Below are 26,940 nucleotides of genomic sequence, written 5' to 3'. Positions count from 1 at the left end.
AAGTGTTTAGGAATATTGATTGTGTTGTGTCGTCATAATGCCGCGTATAATATCTGGCCAGTGTGCATACCTCGTGGCACAAGTTTTAAAAAAGTTCGATACATCGCTCGCTGTTTGAACAGGTACGCTGTAAAATACTCTGCTGTGTGTTGGACTGGTGTTTGTATAAGAATCTCAAGCCGCAGGTAGATCGGAGAAGGTTCCTAGTTTTTTATCAGGTTTTGCCAGTCGGTACTCGGTATACTGTCTTATAGGAACTAATGAGTCACAAACTTGACAAATGAAGCAACACTGTGCTAAGGGGTTCGAGTCTCGGAAACTGGTTCTTTTTTTAAATTTCACAGCTGCTTTTTGGTCTCGATACAGCAGGGGTGTCAAACTCAACTTTGGTAGCCGGCAGGCCTGAAATTTTTGATTGATGGTCAGCCGGACCAGTCAAATGATTACATAATGTTACCTCCAATTCATACCCTTAATTGTAACTTGAAGGCTTTATGATCATACCTATACATAACCGTAGATTCCATTACATTACGGTTCATAGGGGCTCTATCCCAGCACCACCTTCTCTCGCAGTCAACAAAATTGGCAAAATTACGACAAATGACTATGCGTTTCGATTGCGAGGAATAAAAGAGATTTTACCTGTATATGCAGACATTACAATTTACCGGTACCGGTAGTTCATTATTAATAAATCACCATTCGGGTTTCTCAGGAGACCGGGAACCTTTTGAGTTTGAGTTATGTCTCAGTACGAAGTATGACCACAGATATTTGCATTCTATTCTTTGTGTAACTATTATATTCTCCATGCATCCTAAATACAAAGGTTTGCACATTTGCGCTTTCGCCTCTGTGGATAAATATGCCTACTTTACTTTTTGGTCCATTTTTCTAGAAAACTCTGAACTGAGTTTGTACTTTTTATGATTTTTTGGGATTTAGTGAAAATGTCACCACCTTGCTCTCAATGGTCACTGGAGTGAGTACTCAATGGATGGTTATAACGTGGCTCATGAACATGCTCGACATTTTCTATCTTGTAAGATGATTTAACATGAAGGTATTTCCTCATAGATAGAAATATGCTCGATCATACAGGCCTTTGTCAATCTACTCAGAATTGCTTCACGGGCAAGTTGAAAACGTTTTGCGGGTCATAAGTTTGACACCCCTGATATATAGCATGAGTGGGTTAGCCAGGTTGGGTATTAATCAATGAAATACAGTAGTTTGAAGGAGCTTTGGACACATTTGGCATATGAAATGTATGGTATCAACTAGGTGTCATATTCAACAGTTGCATACTTGCACATTTCCACCATATTTGTCAGCATAAGCACCCCAATAAAACAGCCTTTGGATCGACAGGTCAACTTCATTTCTAGCACTCTCGAGCGATTGACCTGTTGAAGAATAATCAATCAGTGAGCTACAAACAGTGTGCGAAAATCAATTTACTACCAGTCAGAAGCGAGAGTCTTGCAGCCACCTCTTTGCGTCTGGTTTCAAGGTTTTCCGCCATATAGTACACAATTTGTGCCCTGAAAATAGAGGTTCAGCATTCAGCAAACTATGAGATTCGGATAAGTTTCAATCTAAATAAATACTACACCATTCTTTTTGCAATTCATAAGTGTTTTTGAAAAGTATAAAAATACACAGAAAATCTGAACGTTTTTCAAGTTGGCCTCACAATGATGACTTGTCATGAAATAAACGAGAAAGGCTGCATCTGTACACCTGTATGCAGAGTTCATCAGTATCAAATTACTTGTGCTTTTTGAGCACTCAAGTAGGTGTTATCTACTTGTATTCATTGCTTAAACCAGAGGTCTCAAACACGCGGCCCGCGAGAGCATTTTGTGCGGCCCGCAACAGCATTTTGGAATTTGTAGTATTCTGCAATATATTTCTGTGCCAAATATCTTTTTTAGTTATAAGAATATGAAGTTCAACCTAAAACTGCTATAAAAACAACTAACTACACAATCACATCACTTTTAAAAGCTACCATGCGATAGAAGATCAGCTATTACGTCACATTTCTAGTTCATGATGATAAAACATGACCCGTTGATGATTCGTGACTGAAAATATTGTGATTTGATTTAGTGCGATCTTTCGTAAATTACCTTGATTTCGGATTGACTGGGTGATTGAATGAAAATGACTCGAGTTGAGCCGAGTCAAACGTTAAAATCGGAGAATGACTTGCGATGCGGAACGGTCACTTGGCAATCTAACGGACGTAACAATCTATGAAACTGTCATGAGGAATAGCAATATATCAAAAGGTGATAGCTTGCGTTGCGTAGGGTATATATATAGCTATCTAATCAGGTCACTATGGCATCCATTGGCATTATGTGACCCCCGTGATGTCTAGTCGGTTACATTCTAGGCGTTGTCTGATCTCTTTGTCCATGCTATTATCGGTGGCGAGTAAGGTATAGTAGTACGCTCCACAGCTGTAACACCAATGAATTCATCGGCGATTGGACATTTCTATTCTTAACCAGGGTCCGTAGACCCCTTCGGGGTACGGAGCACCACATCACGGGTACGAGATGCATTGTGGAATTAGGCCCATATGCTGGGGAATATTTATTGACCAATTTACTCAACTGGAAAATGGTCTTCGCGCGGGCTAACTTTAATACGTACAGTAAGAAATTGTGTTGAAAATGGACAGGGGCTACGAGAAATCTTACTGCAGGCACGTGGGGAACGATCGCTAAGGTTAAGAAACAATGATATTACTATAGCTCAATAATGATTATATTCAAGTTGCTATTGATATGTTCCAATAATAATCGACGGCAAAATCTGACGTTGATTTAATTTGACTTTGGCAATGACATAGTACCAATAGCCTACTTATCACGACTATATCATAGCCCGGATTAGGCTACACCGCTCAAATGCTCTGATATCAGATCAATCTTCAGTAGATTTCAAAATATTATACATAAAATTGTGGCACATCAAAGGTTCACTAGCTGCAACATTATAACCCGACAGTTCAACGATGTCATGATCAATGCTCACTCTAATTTTTGACACATCTGCACAGACTCACCAACTCACTGCGCAGAGCCTTGGACTACAGTGCGTAACGACTAAAATAAGAGGTCATCACTTCGGATTTTTTGTGCACAACTTAGATTTTCTGTACGCAGAGACCTTGTTAGCAATGCGCATTTGCGCACGTGCGCAGCTTTGAGGGAGCATTGGTCATGATACATCCTCTCGAATGATGTCTATCACGCATTATTTGAACAAATATTGTCCGGTATAAAATCAATTTTATTCAAATATTTAAAATAGTACATAGTAAATTACATATTCATGATGTTTCTGGAATGGCTGTCTTCAAGCTCCTGTCATTTAAGGCCTACTTGGAAATTCTGCGTTGAATATCCCTATTATTGGGGGTGCGGCCCGCGGCGTCATTAAAACTAAGAAATTGGCCCGCGAGCCCGTTTGAGATTGAGACCTCTGGTTTAAACAGATATTATGTTACACTTCTCGGTGCATCGCAATTTTGATTTGTTATGCAAAACTTGGCCTAAAATGCCTCTGTTGCTTCTTACTTGGAATCCATTACTTCTGCTTGAGCAGAAATTTACGGCGCTGCTTTCACCTCTACTAGAGTGCCAACGATAACTACTTCGACGACCTCTGTCTGTCAGCGATAATAAATTGATGAATATTCCCTGCATAGTATTCACAGATGCTAGTTTTCCGACTACCTAGTATCATGTTGTGATGTCACAAACATTGACGATATTTTTGGCCTCTCATGGTTGATACGAATAGTCCTTCAAAGTGTGATATCGTCTCGATATGATCGGTGAACCCAACATTTAATCGGTCCCACTCTCGTTGTCATCGTAGATGAGCAGAGCATATTTATCAAGAGTAGGTCAAAGTAGTCAGCATTTCTACTGAAGTAGAAGTAAATTTCTATTTAATTACACATGGAAATATAAATAAAGGTTCTGCAAAATACTCAAAAAGTTTCATAAAGTATAATTGGCTGAGATCGCTTACTTGTAGCACTTTATCGAACGGTGGCCACCATAAAAATTGCAAGATGTATCTTCGTGACAAATGAAAAATTCCTAATGACATTGAAAGTAGGAAGAATCTTCCAAACTATATTCAGTTTCGGGAGACAGGGGCTATTTCCCGTGGTTCTTATGACAGTTACACTTGTAAAAGTGACGAGTACTTGGATAGAGCACAAGTACTTCATTATCGCCCACCTATGTATATTCTTCTCGCATGCTCCGAGTCCAGTCACTAATACTGCTAGAAAATAGATGCTGTATATCAGTACTTGTCAGCAAATTACCTATTATGAGCTGCTCTTTTAGCCCATCCTGGTGCGGCTTTATGAGCAGCTTCCACAGCATTTCGAACATCCTTCCGATTGGAGTCAGAAACGTATGCCAAAATCTTAGACTTGTCCCCAGAACCTAGAGTTTCAGAAAGGTAACTTCACATGAACAACACTATTTTTGATAAAGCTCTGCTTACCGTCACTCGAATGAATAAAAACGGGTCTTGAGTAACCACCATCCGGCCGCTTCTGGGCGCCACCATAATACAATTTGTAAGTACGATCAACTCTGAAATATGCATTCAAATTAGATTCTTACATGGAAAATTACCGTAATTTTCCGAATATAGTGCGCCCCCACGTATAATACGAACCCTTAAAATGACGTGAATATTCTGGGAAAAAGCCTATACCCGTAAACCGGGGTAACATTGGACAATTCTCAACAATTCCGCTTTGTATCTTGGAAATGCTAGGGTGTAGGGGAGGCAAGTTTTGTGTTTTTTTGGAGTCATGGAGCAAAGATTAGAATTAACTAATCCAAAATCTTCATGGTCATAAATAAGTACCTTATTTTTGTAAATTATCCGTGTCCAAAGTTACCCCTGCGTGTGGGGTAACTTTGGACAATGTAGTTTTTTGTATGCCTTTACCCTCTATTGTTTATGAAACCTCGTAAATGAGGCTTATTTGGTAAGAGTTGATGAGAGCAGTGACTAAAACTGAAACAAAATAGTATATGTCTGGCCTATTGCATGATTTTTACCTAATCCCCCCCCCCCCCAAAAAAAAAAAATTAGTTAGTTTATGAAGGCTAATGCCCCCTTATTCATCCCTTTACTCAATTTTCCCTCATGCCTTCACCGATTGGGACTTATAATAACGTATGGTGACAATGGGGTATCCCACTGGCAGTGTCAGCAATCGACAGCAAACATTAAGTATGTTAGCGGGATTTATTGCCAATTTCGAATATATTACTGTTCTAGAAAAGATATATTTTCCCTTTCCTATGTCTTGTGATGGATATATTTGTCGTAATTTACGATATCCCATATTCAGCAGGCGCATCTTTAGGAGTATGTGATAAGTTTTTCAAGTAGCTTACACCCGATTATAATCTCTCAGCTCATTGCCTACCCATTTTTTAGTATTTTGGCAAACTCCTAATTTATTAACCTTCTCATTCCATTTTAAGAAGCCATCAGGCCGGTCATAAGGGATATAGTTGACGATACCCTTTGACACAGATGAAGCAGCCACTTTCCAGAGCTCTAAATATCACATTTTTCACTGTCCAAAGTTGCCCCGTTCTGATAAAATTTGAGGGGGTAACTTTGGACATCACATTTTCTTGTATTGATCTAAGGGTGAGCCCACTGAGATTTTGGCCATGGATTAAGACTATATAGAGGTATCTGCTGCCAAGTTTTGAATCTATGAATCACATGCTATCTATGTTTGGCTGTAAGAAGTTTATTGGCCATCAATTTTGACGAAATTGACCCCCTTCATTAATTTATCGATGTTGGGTGAAGTTTATCTGGTAGTGAAATTAATCCACCTTTTATAGAGACTACTTGTAGTACTGTTGCCTCATGAAAAAGAATTGGACATCCAGCGGCAACCCTTTTTCATCAATAACCATTTAAATCTTTTACTGCTTAGTGTCCAAAGTTACCCTTAAGTCCAAAGTTACCCCGGTTTACGGTACCATGTATAGTACACACCCTGCATTCGCAGTACATGGATAGTTGCGGTTTAGTATTCGATATTGTTCTGTTTTGCGATGACACTGTCGAAAAATCATGACATAATGATCGCCAATCATAATACAATTAACGGCATTGTCTCTAATCGAGAGTAGATAGTAGCCAAAGCCTGTGAGGTCGGCGACGCAATAGTTCAGGCTAGCGACATACGACATCTTGCGCACGAGGCCTATTACAATTACAGATGCGATTGCTCAGGCCAACGAATGTGTCGGGCACGCCAGGCCTGTTGGAGATGTGACTGATTACGCAAGCGATTATATCTTGCGCACATGGCCTCTAGTGTATGCGATTGTTAAGGCCTGTCGTTGACGCGATTAATCAGCAAGGATTGCCGCGCACGCTTGTAGCAATCATCGACCTGATTTCGCTCGCGTACATACTGAAAACCAACTCAGCAAGAGATCGCGTGCTTTGCAGACGACTCTCGTTAATTAGAAACACGATTTTCATTAATTGGCAACACGCTTCTCTATTTGGCAGCGCGTCACACTATATAATACGAGTTACGGGGCCCTATGGCTAGAGGTGATGCGCAATTTAAACAAACCTGAAGAAAGGTGTAATTTCAAGTTTTTGATCGAGGGATTTTTTTTCAAGGCTTGCTGTACCCATGTATAATACGCACCCCCCTATTTTAGGGCAAAAATCGGTAAAATTTTGCGTATTACACATGGAAAATTACGGTACTCAAATTACATGCCTAGTCTTAATAATATTATGGTAAATATATTTAGAGATGGTCAAGGCAGCGGTACTCAATTAGAAGAACAAGTACCGGCATGAATTTCTGTTTACAAGTAGAAGTGAGAAGATGTGGGATGTGAGAAAGTGCAATGATGTAGACTTGAAAAATTATGTTTTTCATATTAAAATGGTATTAAATCATATCGTACATAACTAAGTAAATTATGCATAGTAGGTCTGAAAACGATGAATCATGGAACAGGCGTAAATACCATCACATTAGGAACCACACACAACAGTTACTGCTGATAAATATTTAATGCAGTCGGCTTACGGTGAGAGAAAAATCAGACAGCAACAGTAACGGATCATTTTCCGACCATAAATTGGCATCATATTTATTAAATCATTCATGAACCACATCATTTCCTCATGGAATAATTTACTAGTTGGACTAAATTATGAATATGGCAAGATTTCAATATATTTGAGATTCACTTGAAAGACTAACAATGCATGCATGGACCAAGAAATTTTGGCTTTGCTAAATATTCCAGTATCGGTTTTATAGAGTCCAAACAGAACAAAATTCTCTGGCACCTCAGAATGAATTATGATCGACCGCGATTCGTTTATTAGATAGATGACAGTGAAATGAATATTCACAAGCTCAACTCACACCTCTGATGTTCCAATCAATAATACATTATTCTTGAAAGTTTAGAATTGAAAAATTGTCAAGACATAATGAATAGTCACAAAACGATGACAAGTTGGAGAATGGCATGGAGATGTGAAAAAGGCTAACAGGGCACTCCTGAAGATTATCACGGATTCTTCATTCCATCAAACACCAACAGGGAAAATCATGGTAGCGGTTTCAGCCCGTGGTCTCTGTTTATTGACAGCTTGGATTCTAGGTTTGACTCAAGAAAGTGGGTGTGGTAAAACGGCGACAAAAGTGGGGTTGGCTGGAATCGCTGCAGTTAGTACCCTTGGCTTTTTGTAAGCCTGTATATTTCTTACAATGTCAGTATGCAGACAGCAGGAGGCAACTTGGGTGGATATCATCCAGAAACAATTGCAAAATCTTCAACAGTGGGGAGCCAAGACGGAAATATTACCATGGCCTTCAAAAATGATATGGAAAGGTTACATCATGATCTATTAATCAAAGGAAGTAAGTGTAAATAATTTCTCGCGCTTCTTTCTAAACGGTCGTTTTGTAAGTCATTCAGTAAATCAAGCTATAAATGTATTTTAATGAAAACAATCTTTAAGGTCTGTACCACGAACCGGCTATATTGATATGCACTGGCTTGTAAAACAGTCCATTTTTGTAGTTATTGTGAAACTAAATACCGGTGTCACATATTCAAATTAATTCAATGTACCATACTTTTATCAAAATCAGCCAAACTAGTTAGAGTGCAAACAAGAAGAGTTTGTGTCTTATCTAAAGATAGTACATTGCGCATAAACCATTTGTTTGCCTTGATCACTCGGAATTTTATGCGGGTGACGTCATATTTGGTGATGCAATAGTTGATACGCAATGTTCTTTTCAATTCTCTACTAGATGCTGACGATCACTCCTGATGAGTTTTAGCCGGTTTATTTCAATATGAATGTAATATTCAATTACAACAGGTACAGTACCGTGGTGTAAAATGCCGAACAATAAAGACTTTTCTTTTTACACACCTAGTATAGCCATAGCTTTTATCTCAAGCAGTGCATCATGAAAGAGCATATTATATTTAAAGATCTTTTTGGAGGTACAGAACTTCAATATATAATTGAATAACATACATTCGCATTGAAATGGACCCGATATTTCCGAGTGACACTCGTCAGGGGCAATAGTTAGCAACTAGAGCAGAATTGGAATGAATAATGTATATCAACAATCTCATCACCAAATATGACGTCATCGGGATGAAATTCTGAATAAACATGGCAAAATGTGTTGTCTAGGTAATTTTTCACGCGAATAGAATGATCCAACAAATGTTTGCAAACGGCGATTTCTATGCCCCAATTACTTTACATTTTATGCCGGAAATATTCGGGTTTATTTCAATACAAATAGATTATTCAATATTATATTTTCGAAAGAGGTGGATTCAATTCCAGCGATTACAAAATGTAACTAAAATATTTTTATTTGCTATCGTATTGGAGTTGCCGCATTTCAATACTCGTGTGCCATCCATTTTGAAGGATTCATAGGAAAATGAAAAATCCCAATCCATGTTTCCTAGATTACGACCGCAGCTTGCGGCCAGTGAGAGATCCTAAAGACATCACGTCTGTCATACTGGACGTTACGATACGCCAGGTAAAATACAGTAGGACATGCTAATGAAAATAATGACAGTCACAATATCAGATCATGGACCTTGATGAAAAAAATCAAGTATTGAAAGCATACTTCTGGATAAAGCAACGCTGGACCGATGAATTTCTCATGTGGAATGAAACTCAATATGATGGAATAGAAGACAGTAAGTGCTTTCCAATTGAGCGGGGTGGCCAAACTATTTTTTTTCCGTCGAGTCACATTTTTCTATTCGCATGTCTTCGGGGGCGGTACAAATTCAGAGGGGGTTCAGTAACGAGGTACTTCTATTTTTACTGAATACTAGAGCATTTTTGTGTAATGCAATACTAAGTCAAGTATTTATGTTGTAAGACTACTGTCAAATCTTATTCCTCAAGTGAAGATCATGGTTGGCCTTTTCTCTTTCAAGGTTAATGAACTTGACGATGCGCCAGTGGACAACGTTCAGTGACAAAACAAATCTTTGGAAATGGTATTAATACGCAACACAAAGAAAAATAATTAGATCAAAGTGAACCCCCCGCCCCACGGCCTTTGCTTTCGTTTCGACACGCCCTGAGTGTTGCATAACTGGCACTTTCCCTTTGTGGTCGCAACGAAGCGCTTCATGCACCAGTCATACTATTATGACATTGGATTTAGTGATACCCCCATACTCGACTCGAAATCAAAATAGTAAGATAATTGGTTTTTACCAACCCTAGTAAGTATACATAACTTAGTCACAAAGTTCATCATGTACAAGGATACAAATCTGAGGTCTGTCACTGTTTGTCACTTTGGGACCAAGATGTTGTGAAGATGAATGTTGTAGTTTTGAATGTTCTCACTGATATACACATTCAAATTATCACTTCGTAGAAAGTTTGATTAAGTAAACTTCTCTGTTTCAACTCCCAGTATGGCTACCTACACATCAACTTTGGAGACCGGATATTGTTATTTATGAAGACACCGCTCAAAGAGATTTCAACCCCAAACTACCATACTTCCGTATTTCTCACGAAGGAAAAGTAACCGTATCGGAGCCATTGATACTTGAAACCACGTGTAGCGTTGATATATTGTTCTTTCCGTTCGATTTTCAGGTGAGACTTAATAATAAATTATTTCACTACTTGTACATGGAGGTGTTGTACTTTTCACCTGACTTTCATCCTCCCAAATTACAAATTTTACAGATCTTATGACATTATCAATCTACTGACTCTGAAGATAATATTAGAAGTTCGTGCTATATTACGAGTCTGTATATTAATAGTGCCATAAGACTCGCAACATCTGCTGTAAAATTTGTCATTTTGGGGGATGAAGTCAGAGTACTCTGATTACAATAGTTCTGTAAATCTATTCAGAGAGTGATACGCTTATTACAGTCAATTTATTTCTGAATTACTGATTCCTAATAATGGTGATTCTGCCTTTGCAGTATTCTATTAAAACAGATTTGTGCAATTATTCCCTTAATGGCAATGAATACACGAATTACCGTCCAAACGAATTTCAATCAACCTACAAAATTTCAGACACAAGTCTATGAGAAAACATGAGTCATGATCCTATTCCACAGTAGTACTCATAATCACAATCCATATGTGGCAGAGAAAATAAATTAAGTTGCTGAAAGTGGCAAGGGATCTACTGATATGTAAGCCCACACACACTGGGTGACGTAGGTATACAATGGTGGGTACAAACACGATATGAATTGAAATAGCATGGATTTGGAATTCATGTTTGCTAATGACCAATGCATTTGAAATCAACAGCGATGTTCCTTTACCTTCACATCATGGCTCTTTCCAAGTGACAGGTTGGACATTTTTTCCGCAAAGTATATTTTGAAATTTCACCGATATTTAACAGTAACTGACTTTGAATTCCATAATTAAGTGATGGGCATTCAATGATGGAAAAGGTCGAGCGATACTTTTTACCAACAGGAGAATGGACAATATCGGACGTCACCATCGTAAAATCGGTTAGAAAGTCCACATGCAAGCTATGCAATACTAAAAGCTCGAATTTCAATACAGTCTGAAAATTTCGGAATGCTACAAGAAGAGCTTGAGCATGATGAAGAAGATGATGATGAAGAGCACGAAACAAAAACGCATCATGATGAACCTGGCGATCATCATGGTACAGAAGAGGAAGGATACCATGAAGGAGAAATACCTCCTGTTAACACATCGAATGTCAGGTAGATTGACTTCATACTGCGACAGCATCAACTAGCTCAAACTTCCGGAGTCAAGACTAGCAACTAGTTGCTGGCTTTCATGGTTTTAAACCATCAAGGCGATTTGACACAATGCAATTGAGTCTCACCAAATGAAATTTGGCCTATTTCAAAATTTCTGTAAAATTGAGATCCGAGTACAGGCTGCTCCAAGGAGGCAAACGGAAGGAAAATGATCAGTGGAAACTACCAATACCCTGATGACTTGGACAACATTGTTATTGAGTTTGAAATAAAATCTCGACTTCCTATTTATGAGAGAATCAAGAAGCAGCACATGCTATGCACATGTAAAAACATCAAGGTATCACAATCTTTTTATCAGGAAAATTACACTCGGCGTCAATGAAGCTGTAGAGGATGTCTACCCGGACAGAATAACTTCAATCCATTGGTAAACATGACGCATTACAATCATCTACAGAGTTATGCAGTATCTACTTCCTACACAGGACTGATATCAAATTCACTTTTGTGTTGAAACGAAATTCTGCACTCTACATGCAAAGCATGTTGTTTCCGGCTATTCTCCTTACCACAGTAGCATTGCTGGGGTTTTTCTTGCCCCCTGACAGCGGAGAAAGAATTGGTCTGCAGATTACAATTCTACTTACATTTATGGTAAGTCGGAGTGCATACTAGTTTTACAAGCGTCCCAATAACAACGGTTTAAAAATACGAAAAATAGCTCTATCTGTGTCCACAACGAATGAGTAAAGCTTCTCAAACTGACAAGCATGCAAAGAGTACCGTAATTTTCCGAATATAGTACGCCCCCACGTAATAATACGCACCTTTAAAATGGCGTGTAAAGAGCCTCTACCAATGTATAGTACGCACCCTGCATTCGCAGTACATGAATACCGTAGTTATGTTTTAGTATTCGTTATCATTCTGCGATGTCACTGTTGAACAATCATGGCATAACGATCGCTAATCATTATACACTCAACGGCATTGTCTCTAAACGATAGTAGATATCAGCCAAAGCGACATCTTGCGATCGAAGCCTATTACAGATGTGATTGCTCCGGCCAACGATTATGTCGAGCGCACCAGGCCTGTTGGAGATAGTGATTATAGTGTTTAGGTAGGGTTACCATACGTCCTCTTTTAAGAGGATTTGTCCTCTTTTTTGACTTTTTTGAAAGTGTCCTCGTAGGACGTCCTTTTGTTCTCTTTTTTGAGATTTTGTCCTCTTTTTTGAAAACTTAGGTCAGATTTAGAGCAAATTGCGATTGATATGCCGTAAATTAGCACAGAAGTGTATTTCGGAGTGAAAAATGGTGAATTTAGCTCTGAGCGAAAAGTTGACCTTTTTTTAATTTTTTTTTTAGTCATTCACCCAGCAATGTGGAGAGAAAACGGTATTTTGAGCTCTGAGCGGAAAGATGACCTTTTTTTTTTAGTAAACAGATCACAAAGTGGGGAAAATTCACCGGTTTTTGAGAATTCTTCTCCGGTTTTGCAAGTCTCAAAATTCTGAAAAAGTGTCCTCTCTTTAGATTTCCAAAATATGGTAAGCCTAGTTTAGGCCAGCGATTACATCTTGCGCACATGGCGTGTTGTATATGAGATTGTTCAGGCCTGTCGTTGATGCGATAAATTGGCGATGATTGCTGAGCGTGCAGTCATCAATGACCTAATTTTGCTCGTGTACAAACGACAGACCAACTCAGCAGGAGATCACTCAGACGCTAATTGGCACATGCTTCTCGCTAATTGGCAGCCTGTACCACTGATAATACGAATTACATGGCAATATGGCTGAATGTGATGTGCGAATAAAACAAACATGAAGAAAGGCGTGATTTCAAGTTTTATTTAGAGGATGAATTTTTTCAAGGCTTGTTGTACCCATGCATAATACGTACCCTCGAATTCAGGACAAAAAATCAGGAAAATTTTGTGAATTATACATGGAAAATTACGGTAATCTGTCACCGGGTTTTCTCTGGAATGGACAGTAAAACGGGTTATAGAACCTTTTCACAACGATTTGGAAAGTTATATAAGCATTAACACTAGAACAACAAGTGGCTTTAACGCATTTTCATTTTTGAAGAGCTGGCATTCAGTCAAATCCTACGCTGTTCGGCTGAAACTTCTTGACTTTTATTTATTTTATGTAGGTCACCTTACCTATGATTTTCATCACTCATCTAGTACAAATAAAAAGGTTATACACAGAACTACCTAGAACTACCGAGTGGCTTTTTTGACGCATAACAGTTTTTCTACCTTAAGGCATCGCAGTTTCATATTCTTGAAAGTGGTTATGTATCTGCTAAACGTAGAAAAGTCGTTTGTAAAAACAGAACTTAGTTAATATCGACTTGGTTTAACTGTGTAACAACATTCCTTGTAATAGAAGGCTTTGGATCTTCCTCGTTCCGAGTCACGAAAGCTCTGTAATATTATATTTCAGAAGCTCAGCGTGTTACAGGACATGACATTGGAAATGTATCATTAGACCAAGCCGACATCTGTATTGTGTCCATACTAATATACTATGGTTGTACAAGGGCAAAATGCTTTGGTCTGGTCTACGAGATGGGAAGAGGCAGCTGGATCTAGTAAATTGAATGCATACGAGGACTGAGGGCATGAGTGCATTATGTTTAGTCAGACCCTCTCGAGGAACAGGTTTACGGAAGTCATGAGCTTTCTATTGACATAAGGAGTAAAAAAAGGTGTAGACCCGATAAAGATAATATTGTTTTCATTTATTACATGGCGAAATGCCAGCAAATAATTGGGGTAAAACGTCAGATGGTGGACGTTGCTGCTACCAAGTATTTGTACAAGGGCGTCTCATATTTAGGCAAGGATAGGACAGGACACCTCTTCTATAATCTATACATGTGCCCAGCATAGTAATGTGAAGAGTCTGATGTAATCCATCTCGAAACAATGTTACGTGAATGTGGCTGTATACGCTTGGAGAAGCAAACGAAGTCCCAGTCCACACTATTGTCAAAAGCTGCTTGAAGCTACCCAGGACCAGAAGGAACACAGGCAGCTTCATGTAGCCACACTTTTCAAAGCTATCATCTTGTTGACAAGCGTAACGGCGAGATGCCAGTGTAGAGATCGAAGTTGTACACATATATATTGAGTTCACTGCAACCTGAGGTAGCCTAACTGTTTCCTTCAGAAACAAGACAAACAAGAAACCAGTGACGGTTAAATGTTATAACGAAACAAAACCAGAGGGGTATTATTGGCCAGGTTGCAAGGCAGTATTCTATGAAGGTACCTACAGGTCGACGATGGTCCGTGCATGTTTTCTTGAAATGTGAATGATTTTCTGCTTGCAAAATGCCATTAATATAAAAATATGCAAATCGAGGATTAGTTGCGAGATTGCATTATGCAAATCTTATCTGATAAGCTTTGTGATATGTCAGCAATAACCAAGAATAGTGATGAGGCTAAAGCGGATCTGGAACCTACTCCAAATTTTTAAAGAACGTGCTCAAATACCAAATGCGCACCAGAACAACACTTACATAACAAATCACCGTTTTTGGTGTAACATATAAGTGTTGCACTAAGGTGTGTCTAAAATATTGCTAGTAGCTGTGAGCGTAATAAACAATGGTTTCTGATGCCGTTTGTTGAGATTTGTGCTGATTTTTAGCTCCATTGAATGCATTTAATCGAAGAAAATTCAATATGCGTCAAAAAAGCCAGAAGGTAGTTCTAGGCAGTTCGAAGTTCCGGTAGTTCTAGTGTTAATACATCACAAGCATACTGGTTTCTTTGTGTCCATGGAGACGTCTATGGAATTTTAATGAATGTTCACATGGGCTGTAGCCTATAACTATAGATAACTAACCTACGGATAGATACGCAATTCCTGAAAAACCTGTTGTTACGTTTGGGCAAACAGTCTCTCTTGTTGTTGTGTAATCTCAAAGCCGCATAATAGGTAGTGCTATAGCTGGCAACCGAGGACCGAAATTTAATATCACTGGTGTTAATCGAAAGCAAGGGTCACACTGATTCCCAACATACAAATTACAATCTTGTCAGGGCAATAGAACCACCTAAAAACAGCTCTCAAAGTCTGAATGATCGCCATTGTTCCGAGCGATCGCTTGACGGAATTGACCATTGTTATGTTCAGTGCGTTGTGGCGCTGCCATTGTTGCCAAATCTCTCACTTGGAGGGCTGTTTCGGGGTGCTTCCATTGCTCTGCCAAGATTTTAATTTGCATTTTCGGAATCAGTGCGACACGATCTCTCGATTAGGACTAATTATATCAAACTTCTGTACCCGAGTCGCCATCTATACCACTACCAATTACGCTACTTTGAGATTGCTCAACAATAAGATACACTGCTTGCCCAAGCGTAACCATTGGGACTTGCATATCTATCCGTAGATTAGTAATCTATAGTCTAACTACAGATAAACTTGGCCATGCTGCGGACATGATAGTACAGAAATGTGATAGTATCATGGATCGATAGATGAGTGGTATCTTACGTACAATATCTCATAAATATTTTTGACAGGTATTTCTCCTCACAGTAGGTGAAATGTTTCCAGCCTCCACAGGTCCATTCCTGGGAGTTTATTATGTTCTTTGCATGGTGCTGTTGGGAGTGAACTTACTTATGACAGTATTGGTACTACATTTGCACTACATGCCTAGTGCGGCGGTGATAGGAATAAATCAGGTGAGATGTCAATCATTATTAGAAAGATTACACGGCCACTCATGTTAAGGCATACGTAAATCAACATATCGTCGCAGTGGAATCAAAGTGACTTATGTCCAGTTTTCAAATTTTGAAGGTCCATTTTTAAAACTTGAAAAAAGTCAGTTTTCGAAAATTTTTCAATTTTTTCAACCATATCTGGGTCATGGTGACTTCCGTTCCATTAATTCAAAGTTAATCAGGGCCAGTATATGGCTGAAAGAAGATGAAAACTGCACGTAAAGTCATTTTCTCAAAATGTGTACAATGGACATAATAAGTCACTTTGATTTCACTGCGACGATATGCAGGCATAATAAATATGGAAATAAGATGGCGGAAACACATGCACTGCATCTTGTAGGAATTCTGCATGTAAATGCATACGCTCCTTTCCTGACATCAAAGGAAGACTAGACCAGTACTGATGATTTAAAGCCAAATCCACGGTAACAAGACTCATTATATAAGTTTACTGTGACACCGGCATTATAACTGGGGCTGGTCATAATTGAGAACCTGAGTGATGCTGAATTAAGTATTATGCTTCGAGTCGAGTATCGCTGATTACTATAAAAAATGCAGAAATTTCAAACACGTACCCCCTATACCACCACAAAGTATAAAATGCCAGTTCTACTTCACAATAAAGCTAATTTAGCATTATTTCGACCATGCCTATTTCATTGCACTTCGTGGCAATGATGTGGGTTGATCACGACATCACAGATAATGTGATTTCCATTAATACGCGTAGCTTTGAGCTACGTTTTGTATACAGCTATACGACCACTCCAGGTTTCAAAGCTTTAACAGTGCAAAACACTATTGAGACTATAATTCTCGTTGGCAAGGAGCATATAACTTGAATGCTTGAAAAATCAGCTCTCACTACTTGACGCGTTTTATTAGAATCAATTGTGTCCGGTCCTAATGATAGCATGTCCGGGTGAGAAGTTCTCCACAACCCAGGATACTGTCATTGCCCCGGTAGATGTAAATTGCATGAATTCTTTTCATACAGGAAGGTGAAATCTTCATTAAAGACGTACCCAGATGGGCTCTTTTTCTACTTCGCATAGCCAAATATAAATTCTCCAAGAAAGGCAAATTCTACAACTCACCAACATCAAATGTTGTCAGAGGCATAATCAAGACCGGAAGAGTCGGGACAAAAATACCGAAACAAAGCAAGGTTGAAAAGCCAGAATCAAAGAATGGAGTAGACAACTTCAATTACATAGAAAATGGAATCAGAATTGGACACCATCAGGATACGATATCATCAATCCCATATCAGGTAGCAAAAAGCAGAGTGTCACCCGCTCTTGCTGCAGTAGATTGCAGAAACACGGCACAGGTGACGGAACAAGTTTATAAAGACAAGAAAAATTTGAGCAAGAGTGCGTATAGCAGCATTCAGGCCAAAGTGGACAAGATAAAACACTACTTGGAGTTTCAAAACGATCAGATGAAAGAAGGCAACACGGGAGATGACGTGGAAAAGGAATGGAAAGCCATGTCTCGCACCATCGATAATCTCTGCATGAAGGTGTACCTGGCTATATTAGTAATTAGCCATGTGATTATTCTCGCGACAGCTCTGATTAGAGGCGCAAACTTCAGTCATGAGGGACACCATCATTGATGACTCTTGATCAGACTCAATTTCACGAATACAATCAACGTGAGTTAACAGCAGCTAGATCAGTGGTTCCTGCCACGAACTGGGGTAAATACCCCACAAGGTCAACTATTTTCAGGGGCTGGGTAGGGGCCATTCAGACCATTGTTTAGTTTTTGTAACTTTGAATAATAAACATAATTTCTATTGCCATGCAGTCAAATGCTGACAAGAAATATTTTGTTATATTTCTTTCCAAACAAGACGATCCTGTCTATCCTACGAACTGCAGAGCAGTGATTCTCTAATGCCAGTTGCTGTCAACATGCTGTCGGTCCGTCAAATATCTACCAGTTTCATATCCTAATTGTAAAATGTTGGACGCTTGTCCATTGATTATGGATTTCAAACCAACAATTTTAAATTATGTTCATAATTTAATTTCTTCAGGTATTTCCCTGCATTGTATGGTAATATAGTGTTCATGGTTTAACTTGGCGTGTCAACTACAGTGAAGACTTACGTTGGTGTATTCTGTCCATTTGCCTCGATGATACCCATAACTTGTTGGCCCTGGCCAGGAATTGGCATGAGAGATCCACCGTAGGCAGATCCAAATTTCTTCAAATCGACCTGCAGATGATCCAGAAGAGATGAGCATTTTAAAATTTGAAATAATAACAACTGCAGCAGGGCTACAGTCACTAAGAGAGCAAAATTGCGACAATATCATGTATTGTTAAGTCATTCAATAATCATACCGTAAATTACATTATTAGGGTGGAGTGAAAAATGGAAAATTTTGAGTTTCAAAACGTACACTTGATATGTAGTGCAAAATATCAAAAAAATAATTTCTATAATAATTTTGGGCTCGTGCACCCTCTAGTGGTCGTGCAATTGCACCGAACAAGCCAAAAATAGCTGATTTTGCTATATATTAATTACCGCTTGCGCTAGAAAGCTGATTTTGGGCTTAAAAGATGCGGAGGCAACAAGTTTCTATCTCACTTCCACTAAACCAATCTAATGTGTTGTTGTCTAACACGAGTGGTACACATCGTTGAAAGGATTCACTACTTTAGCTCAAACTCCATCAAGTATGTGTCTTGAATATAGCATGATGTATAATCTGTAGTAGATCCCGCACCCGATATCTGGCCGTGGTTTCCTGCCACTGGACGCTGATAGGTCGTTGGTCTGCTAGTGCCAAGACCACATGTCGATGCTCTGTCAGTCGCGAGCATAAGGTAGGTCACATATGTTGACTGCTACCTGCCCATTGATCGTGTCAGGGGGAGGTGGATTCAGCCATTTCATAGTGAGGAATGGTGACATTGAGCAAGGGAAGAACCATTGTGATATCAATTAAGATTTTTAAAATGTAACATCTCATGCATTTCGAAATTAAATATGCATTCTCTAATATTTTTCCGACATCTAACTCCAGTACACGGGTCACAATAAAACATTTGGCGAGTTGCATGCGGCTCGCGTATTGGCCACCCCTGCTCTCTTTACACTACTAAGGTCTGTTGGTACCTCAATTGCTTTGTATGTGCTTGCAAGTGCATGCCATGTTTCCTTGTTGCTGATTTTAGCCAAATATTACTTGATATAAACCTAGAAAGCTATCAAGTTGATTCGTCTAAGCTTTCCTTGAGAGGTCACTACAAAAAGTTTCAGATATGCCGTATTCCCTTGTGGTTGATTGTAGCCGAATTTTAGTCAATAAAAACCTAGAAAGCTATCAAGCAGATTCGTCTATTCTTTCCTAGAAATGTCACCACAAAAAGTTTTAGAAATGTTAATAAAATCCCCAAGGATGAAAGAAAAAATGAGAAATATTCATGATAAAGCAATGATCACCTCGATATTTTTATGCCTGATCCGTTCTTCCCACTGAGGTTTGACATATTCATACAAGCCTTCTTTACCACCATCTCGACCGAAACCACTTTCCTTGAATCCACCGAAACCAGCGGCCGCATCAAAAAGATTATGACAGTTCACCCACACGGCGCCGGCCTTTAATTGGATTGCCACTTCAAGTGCTGCAAAATCATAGTAAGAGTCTCAACATGACAGAAGATACAACATCGCAATCGCCCAAATTGGGCATTTAGCATGTTCTTTGATAAGTATCAGAGCAATTATCTGTTTCCAAACTAAAAGCGATAAGCCTCACATCCTAATTGATTGGAAAGTGGTTAATGTTCAAATCTTGACCCAAATGGTGACTCAGATTTGAATAGTGAGCCAGATTAGGATCTCCGATATGCAAGGACCAATCGACCGCACATTCCAGAAAACTCATTACACTCATGACTGGGGCTGGGCAATATCGAGTAACCGGGTGATTGTGATTTGGTTCCGAATCAACTATTTTGGTATCGAGTGTCACTCAATATGATGTCATGACAGTACGGTTGAATTGGAGTGTTCAAAGACATAGTTTTTAGCCACAACAAACAAAATCATCCCAGTTACATATAAGATTCAGAATAATTTGATATTTTTTCGATCATACCTATGCCATTGCAGATTGATCACATCTTCATGCAAACATAGTTTCAACTCCCCTGGGTTGCTTTACGTTACATGTTCGAATAGTATATTGATATTGAAATGAATCCGAATATTTTCGGCTGACACTCGTCAGGGGTGATCGTCAGCAGCTAGTAGAGAATTGGAGAGCACATTGTATGTCAACAATCGATGTCATATTTTTTGATACATTCGTTGATACACAATGTTCTTTCCAATTCTCTACTACTTTCTGACGATTATCTCTGACGGGTGCCAGCCGAAAATACCTATTTCCATATGAATACACTATTCAATTGTATATTGAGGTTCTGTACCTCCGAGAAGCTCTTGAGGTACATGTTTTACTCGCTGTGTGAGATGGATCTAGGTTTCAAGCCTTCCATGACCGGAAGAGAGTATTATAGCCAAGATTCGCATTGGTAATGGAACTGGTAAGAGGGTCATGGCAGAATTTCAGTACTCGAACCCACCCCAACTCAGGAGAATCATTGCATAGCTGCAATCTTACCAGTGGGAAGATTTTCCGACCAGACACTGGCCCCAAGACCATAGTTTGTGTTGTTACCCAACGCAGTGGCTTCCTTGGCAGTGCGGAATGGAAGGGCAACAAGAACGGGACCAAACACCTGTACAATAGAAGAGTCAAATTAGCACAAATCAACAATCAATAATATGCAGGCAAGTGGTTCTCAACCTTTACATCTTGCGGGCCAATAAAGTTTCAAGACAAATTTTGTGGACAGCTAATCTTTAAAAATTAAAATAAATTAAAATGTAATTCCTGCAAACGTACGCAGCTTAGAGCAAAGAATTGGAACTGGAATTGGATGAGAAATTCGCTTTTCCTTTACATTACTCCTGTTATATATGTTCCATCGGAGGGAAAGTCTTGTTAAAACCACCAAGTCAATTAATTTAAAAGAAATGTGACTTCACTGTCTGCTAGATTCAATTATACTGTCAAATTGCGTTTGAAAAGTCTTCTTGGCATTCACATAATTGGTCTCAAACGAATTTTAGGCCACTTTTAAGCAGTTCGGCGTAACACTTGCAGCATTGTGTCACATAAGATCAAGCGTTTCGAGTTCTATTCTAAATAAATGAATCAGTTTAAAATTTGGTGTTGTATCTCTAATTAATGGACAAGACTTTGCCCTCTTACATTCTGGAATTTAGAATAAAATCGAAATGGATTTTTTGGACTGTCGAGAAGATTGACGTTGAACGGTACGGCATGGCGACTGAGAACCACTGATACAGCTTACAGACTAGCAACAATACCTCTTCGCGTACAATTTTCGAGACAGTTTGCACGTTTGTAACCAGAGTCGGAGGATAATACAAGCCAGATTCTGGAGTTGGACAAGGGGCTTGGTAGATCTCGGCACCTTCTGCCCTTGCTTCCTCAACAAATTCGTTGATCGTTTTCAGCTGAGACTCACTCACGATTGCACCCATGTCAATTGTCTGAAATCAATGCATTTGACGATGCTGCAGTAACACCAAAGATGACTCCCTATCACAATTCAAGCAGAGACTACAGACTACATTCTAAGGCTGGGCTCGTAATGAGTCGAGGACGACTTGAACCCTGATTTGTTGTGTCACATCATTCAACTCATTAAGCACAAAGCTATGTAATTGAGTGAAATAACATGACTGTGAAGACGTGATCAACGCACAGCATGATCACAAAGCGCAATGAAATAGTTGTGATCGAAATTGTGCCAATTCAGCTTTAATGTGGCGTAGAACTAGTAAGGTTTCCATTGAGACAAATGCCGTCATAATGAGTGATACTTGAATGCTAGGATCAAAGCAAAATACTCGATTCGGCATCTAATCAACCAGGTACTTGATTTTGCCCGGCCCTTTCAGGGGTATAACAACTCGCATATATATAAGTCAAAAATCACAAGAAGAACGTTTACCGACATTCATGCTTCAATATGAATTTAAACTCTTGGAAACTTAGGAATATCAGAGCATCAGATTATTCGAAACCAGACTCATACTCATACCTTGTCCAGTGAATGACCAATTCGAAAATGAGTCAACCGCTCCTTGATGCGATTAATCACTTCGGCATAGATATTTTCTTGAATTAGAAGTCTGGAGCCTGCACTACACACCTAAAAAGATGTCACCTGATCAAAAATGGTTCATTGATTTTGCATGTGTGATGTAATGATGTCAAAAACAAACTACCAGTAGACGATTCATGGTAAACAGCAAATTCGGTTATACACAACAAGGAACATTGGTGAATAAGCAGAAATACCTGTCCTTGATTGAACCAAACAGCATCGACAACTCCTTCCACAGTGCTATCCAAGTCGGCCGAGTCAAAAACAATGACAGGAGACTTGCCTCCAAGTTCTAAAGACAACTTCTTGCCAGAGCCTGCTGTCAAACGTCTCAGAGTTTGTCCAACCTATTCATCAATCAAAATATTCACCACAATGTAATATAAACAAATCTTTTCATACTGAAAAGTAAACAAAGAAGATGATTATCAAACCATGAGCAAAAAGAGGTTTCATGGAGATAATACTCTTTAGTCATATCATTGTCAATTGTTATCAATTTCATGTTCATCTAGCATAGGCACCGAACGCTAATTTTCCTTAGGTATGCGGGTTCGATGACGTCACAAAAGAATAACGTCATACTCTGACGGATTTGATAATTAGGGTTAATATAGCATCAATTCATGAGGTTAAGTGCATGCGTACCGTAAATGCCAATTATACAATCTCCTCGTGTTAACAAACTTGTGCGTATGTTAAGCTTTTTAGCGAGACCGGAAGTGCTGTCAATTAGCGAGTCCCTGATCGCTCGCGTACAATTAAATACGCTGCTTATCAACGTGTATTACGTAACCTCGGCGACGATTTGCGCAAGGCAAAATGTCTAAGTTGTTGTGGAATCTCTTCTATAATGGCACCGATTTCAGGTTGTTCAAACCTTTCTCGTCTTTTACAACTCAAGCCTTGACACACATCGTCTGATGGTTATGTTTAAGTATTAGAGGGATTCAAATACGCATGCACGGCGCGCGCACAATCGCACATGTCTGCGGACATTTGATGTCATTCAGTTTAGCCATGTTACTCTCGTCAATCAGCATACACCTAACTGCATTGTCTTCAAGCCATCGAGAGATTGGTTGGCCACAGGCCAGTGCGATGATATCTTTCGTACCAGGCCTGTTGCAGATGCGATTGCGTAGGCAAGCGATGATATTGTGCGAGCCTACTGCTGATGTGATTGTTCAAGCCAGTGAAACTAAACTTGTTGGAGACGCGATAAATCAGGCAAGCGTGCCAAGTGACGATTGCCGAGCGCACAGCAATCCATGACATAATTTCGCGATCATCTCAGCGAGATATCGTGCCGCGTTACATTGTGCACAGACGAATCTCGGTAATTGCCCGCTCGCAACGTGTCACCTCGCTCACATAAGCGGCAGCAGGTAATGTCGTAAACGGAAATACATTGTGATTTGTTCGAAATAACACAATCGCGGTTTATGCCGATGCAAGCTAAGCCGAATTCTAGGTATGCTACATACCTAAAAAAATGTCTAGGCATGCGTGGCATACCATGCATACCCAGGTTCGGCGCCTATGTCATCTAGGGTTAGGTTTATATATCAATTGTAGAAAGCAAGTTTGCCCATTAATTTGAGAAATTGAACATCAAATTTAGAATTTAGCAAATTTAAAACATAATTATCTGCATATAGACTATGGAGTTCATGGTCCACTACCGGGACGGGTGTATATATTTTGTTAATGTCGATAGCTATTCCACGCAGGGTAATCGACCCCGTAACCCAACCCTAGAATAGTTATACACATTGGTAAGCTCAGAAGACAATTTAGCGATATTTGACATTTCTTTCAAGACACCATACAGCAAAAAAATTAGTTAGTGGCGTTTAACATGACTTCACATTAGGCCTACCTAACCTTCAATAATTACAACGCATGTAACATCAAAAAGACAGCAGCGAACTTTCTCAATAAATAGCAGTGTTCAATATTAGTTTTAAAGTTTGATGTAAGAAATTTTAGGTTGGTTTCAACTGTTGATGAAAATTCACTTGAAAGGTTACAGCCGATCGCCATGCTAAAAAGGTTGAGAACCACTAATCTAGAATAGCAGCACCTTTTGGATTCAATGGATAAATTAATTACAAATAGCCGATGAAGTAGTTCCTAAGTTGAATAAAAGGTACGGAAAGTAGTTCAGTACCTGCGTAGATCCCGTGAAAGCAACTTTATCCACATCTTCATGAGCAGCCAACATGGAACCAAAAGCTCCATTTCCAGTAACAACATTGAAAACTCCTGAAATTTTTCAAATACTAGGTCTTGCGCAATCAAATGATACAAAAATAGCTACCGGTAGGTTGCTTGTTCACTGAAAGTACCGTACGTGTCAGTGTGTATGAAGAGTCAGTGCTATCTGCATATTCTGTACATGTTCTAAGACAGAGGCGGGCGGGCGGCCGGCGTACCCGCGGCCTGCGAGAAGGCTTGGTAATTTTCAAAATCAGTTGTATTATCAACAATGGATTGCCATGATTGTGAACTTGCAAAGCCAACCAAAATTCCCTGCAAACTGAGCCCAGCGATATGCAGCAGTACTTGACAAGTAACCATATTATTGACCAAGTGCGTGTGGCCCTTTGGCCGAAAAGGTTGCTGCCCCCTGTTCGACCATGTCAACCTCTATTACTGACCTGGTGGCAATCCAGCTTCATGGCAGATTTCGGCCAACAAGAGTGCACTCAACCTTGTGAAGGTCGCTGGCTTCAGCACCACTGTATTTCCCATAGCCAGAGCGGGGCATACCTAAATATAAATCGAAGATAAAAAACTATTCATGAGGAGTATATGCAGTTTTGAAAAAAGGTGTGTTTGAGAATATTGCAAATTTACAAACGCATGCATGATGCTGATAATATAAGGATCAGCTACCTTTTCTCACGCTGATGAACTTAGGCGTAAGATGTATGCATGTTGGTGAAAGATCCAATTTTACACGCCACGATTAAGATCGCAGAGAAGCACAGCCGTTACATCTATCACATCGCACCAGGAGATGTCAATTGTCAATCACTTAATTTTGCATACAAATAAATATGTAGCCTCAGCGGTAGGTCGTGGACCACAGTGCACTTTCTCCGCGACCCCGGAAAATAGGCAAACAACCTCGTTGGAGTCGCGACCCGTAGTTTGGGAACCTCTGGCTTTAGCAATTTTGAAATGCTGAAATTACTTTTGTGGTAACTAGTGTAACTGCGTCGGTCACCCATGTCAGAGAGCCCAACGTTGTACTGACGTAAAGTTATAAAATCTTGTTTGGAAAACTGTATGGTCTATTTTATCTTGATATTGAATTCATGAGGCAGATGGTCTCTGCGAAATTAGAAAAGTGGTCCGCGACCCGTTTTGAGTTGGCGAGCCCTGCCCTAAACCCACACACAACCAATTAAGTATAGCTAAATTGTTATACAAATTATTCATCACATATTCATAAACCCAACTTCAGAATGGGAAAGAGATTCATATTGTCTCATCTTACCTTCCATGTGAGTAGCATCAAAGGGAAATTCCACGGCACAATAGCTCCAACCACGCCTGAAAGTAAGATAATGTATTCAGATCCACCACCATGCCAGAGTCCACCGACACAGGGATATAAACATTGATCGGTCCAAATATGAATATTCATAATCAGCAGTTCTTTGATTCTCATCCGCTCAAGGCAAACGTTTTGCAATGCAACAAACACTAGACCGGTGGTTCTTAACCTTGCCTCCAGCGCCCGCAAGGGGCGCTGGCGATTTTTAAGGGGGCGGAAACGCTCAGGGGGCGATATGGGGGGCGCTGAGAAAAATGGCTTCGCAGTAGATGTGGTAGTATGACATATCATTAATGAGTATTTAGAGCAAATTAACATTCAACAAAACATGTCAAATCCCGAAATGTTTGGCTGCGCTACGCGACGATGTTTGCTACATATATGTTTTCACAAATGTAGTGGGTTATTCTAATTCATGTAAAACGAATTGCGCGTAGTTTTAGATCGCCAATTTTCCGTTAAAATACTGCTTTCACGTTTGCTATGGTTATTTTCAACAACATGTTTTGAATTAGGTATTATATCTCGCAGCGCACAGCGTGTGGAAATCGAAGAAAGAGGCACTGTATATCACTTTTGATTGAGAGTGAGATCCCCTTGTACATAGCATAAGTTTTGAAGCTTTGTGCACAAAATGAATCACTAAATACACTTGTATTTGAGAGCTACAAAATTAAATCGTCAGAATATTTCTTCATTGTATCATAAAGGATGATATTATCTCGTGTTGTGGTTACAACCGCACACGAATGCAATAAGTTCGAGAAACACAATACGTCTTGGCAGGCGCGTAGCAAGAGGATGGTTTTGCGGGTTGAAGCCCCGTCCTTTTGAAATGACCGTTCTGACGTTAATACTCGGTTGCAATTCTATAAGTCGTATTGTTGGTGTTGCGCGCAGCCAATTAGCGAGAGGCGTGTTACCAATTCCATCTGTGCACAATGTAACACGACACGATCTCCCGCTGAGATGATTGAGAAATTAGGTCATGATAGCCGTAAGCTT

The 26,940-nt window shown here is 39.5% G+C and overlaps 3 protein-coding genes across 4 annotated transcripts in view; 2 read left to right on the top strand and 1 right to left on the bottom strand.

The window, feature by feature from the left end:
* LOC145441242 (histone H2A) overlaps positions 1-26,940 on the top strand; it is a 150,739-nt gene that overhangs the window by 100,043 nt on the left and 23,756 nt on the right. The gene's annotated exons all lie outside the window — the stretch shown is intronic.
* LOC145441235 (aldehyde dehydrogenase family 16 member A1-like) overlaps positions 1-26,940 on the bottom strand; it is a 39,341-nt gene that overhangs the window by 7,470 nt on the left and 4,931 nt on the right. Inside the window, exons 5-17 of one of the 2 annotated variants that reach the window (XM_080319059.1) lie at positions 25,876-25,931; positions 25,031-25,142; positions 24,541-24,635; positions 22,562-22,714; positions 22,302-22,412; positions 21,562-21,747; positions 20,789-20,906; positions 19,600-19,784; positions 18,254-18,363; positions 4,549-4,640; positions 4,364-4,487; positions 1,468-1,547; positions 1,312-1,409 (exon numbers count right to left, since the gene is read on the bottom strand). In XM_080319059.1, the coding sequence (XP_080175185.1) occupies positions 1,312-1,409; positions 1,468-1,547; positions 4,364-4,487; positions 4,549-4,640; positions 18,254-18,363; positions 19,600-19,784; positions 20,789-20,906; positions 21,562-21,747; positions 22,302-22,412; positions 22,562-22,714; positions 24,541-24,635; positions 25,031-25,142; positions 25,876-25,931 (1,520 nt within the window). The remainder of the gene's footprint in view (positions 1-1,311; positions 1,410-1,467; positions 1,548-4,363; positions 4,488-4,548; positions 4,641-18,253; positions 18,364-19,599; positions 19,785-20,788; positions 20,907-21,561; positions 21,748-22,301; positions 22,413-22,561; positions 22,715-24,540; positions 24,636-25,030; positions 25,143-25,875; positions 25,932-26,940) is intronic. The other variant, XM_080319060.1, reaches the window with a different exon arrangement.
* Positions 5,888-17,926, top strand: LOC145441238 (neuronal acetylcholine receptor subunit beta-3-like). Its single transcript, XM_080319062.1, has 12 exons — positions 5,888-7,795; positions 7,852-7,990; positions 9,075-9,151; positions 9,203-9,317; positions 10,055-10,242; positions 10,924-10,988; positions 11,048-11,135; positions 11,191-11,357; positions 11,722-11,790; positions 11,849-12,017; positions 15,921-16,085; positions 17,131-17,926. The coding sequence occupies exons 1-12, from the start codon at positions 7,679-7,681 to the stop codon at positions 17,752-17,754; spliced, it is 1,983 nt and encodes a 660-aa protein (XP_080175188.1). The 5' UTR covers positions 5,888-7,678; the 3' UTR covers positions 17,755-17,926.

The sequence above is a fragment of the Botryllus schlosseri genome, chromosome 6 (genome assembly GCF_051294905.1).
Source record: "Botryllus schlosseri isolate E-star chromosome 6, Bs_hap1, whole genome shotgun sequence".
Classification (NCBI taxonomy): domain Eukaryota; kingdom Metazoa; phylum Chordata; class Ascidiacea; order Stolidobranchia; family Styelidae; genus Botryllus; species Botryllus schlosseri.
This window is presented reverse-complemented; position numbering and strand designations above follow the sequence as displayed.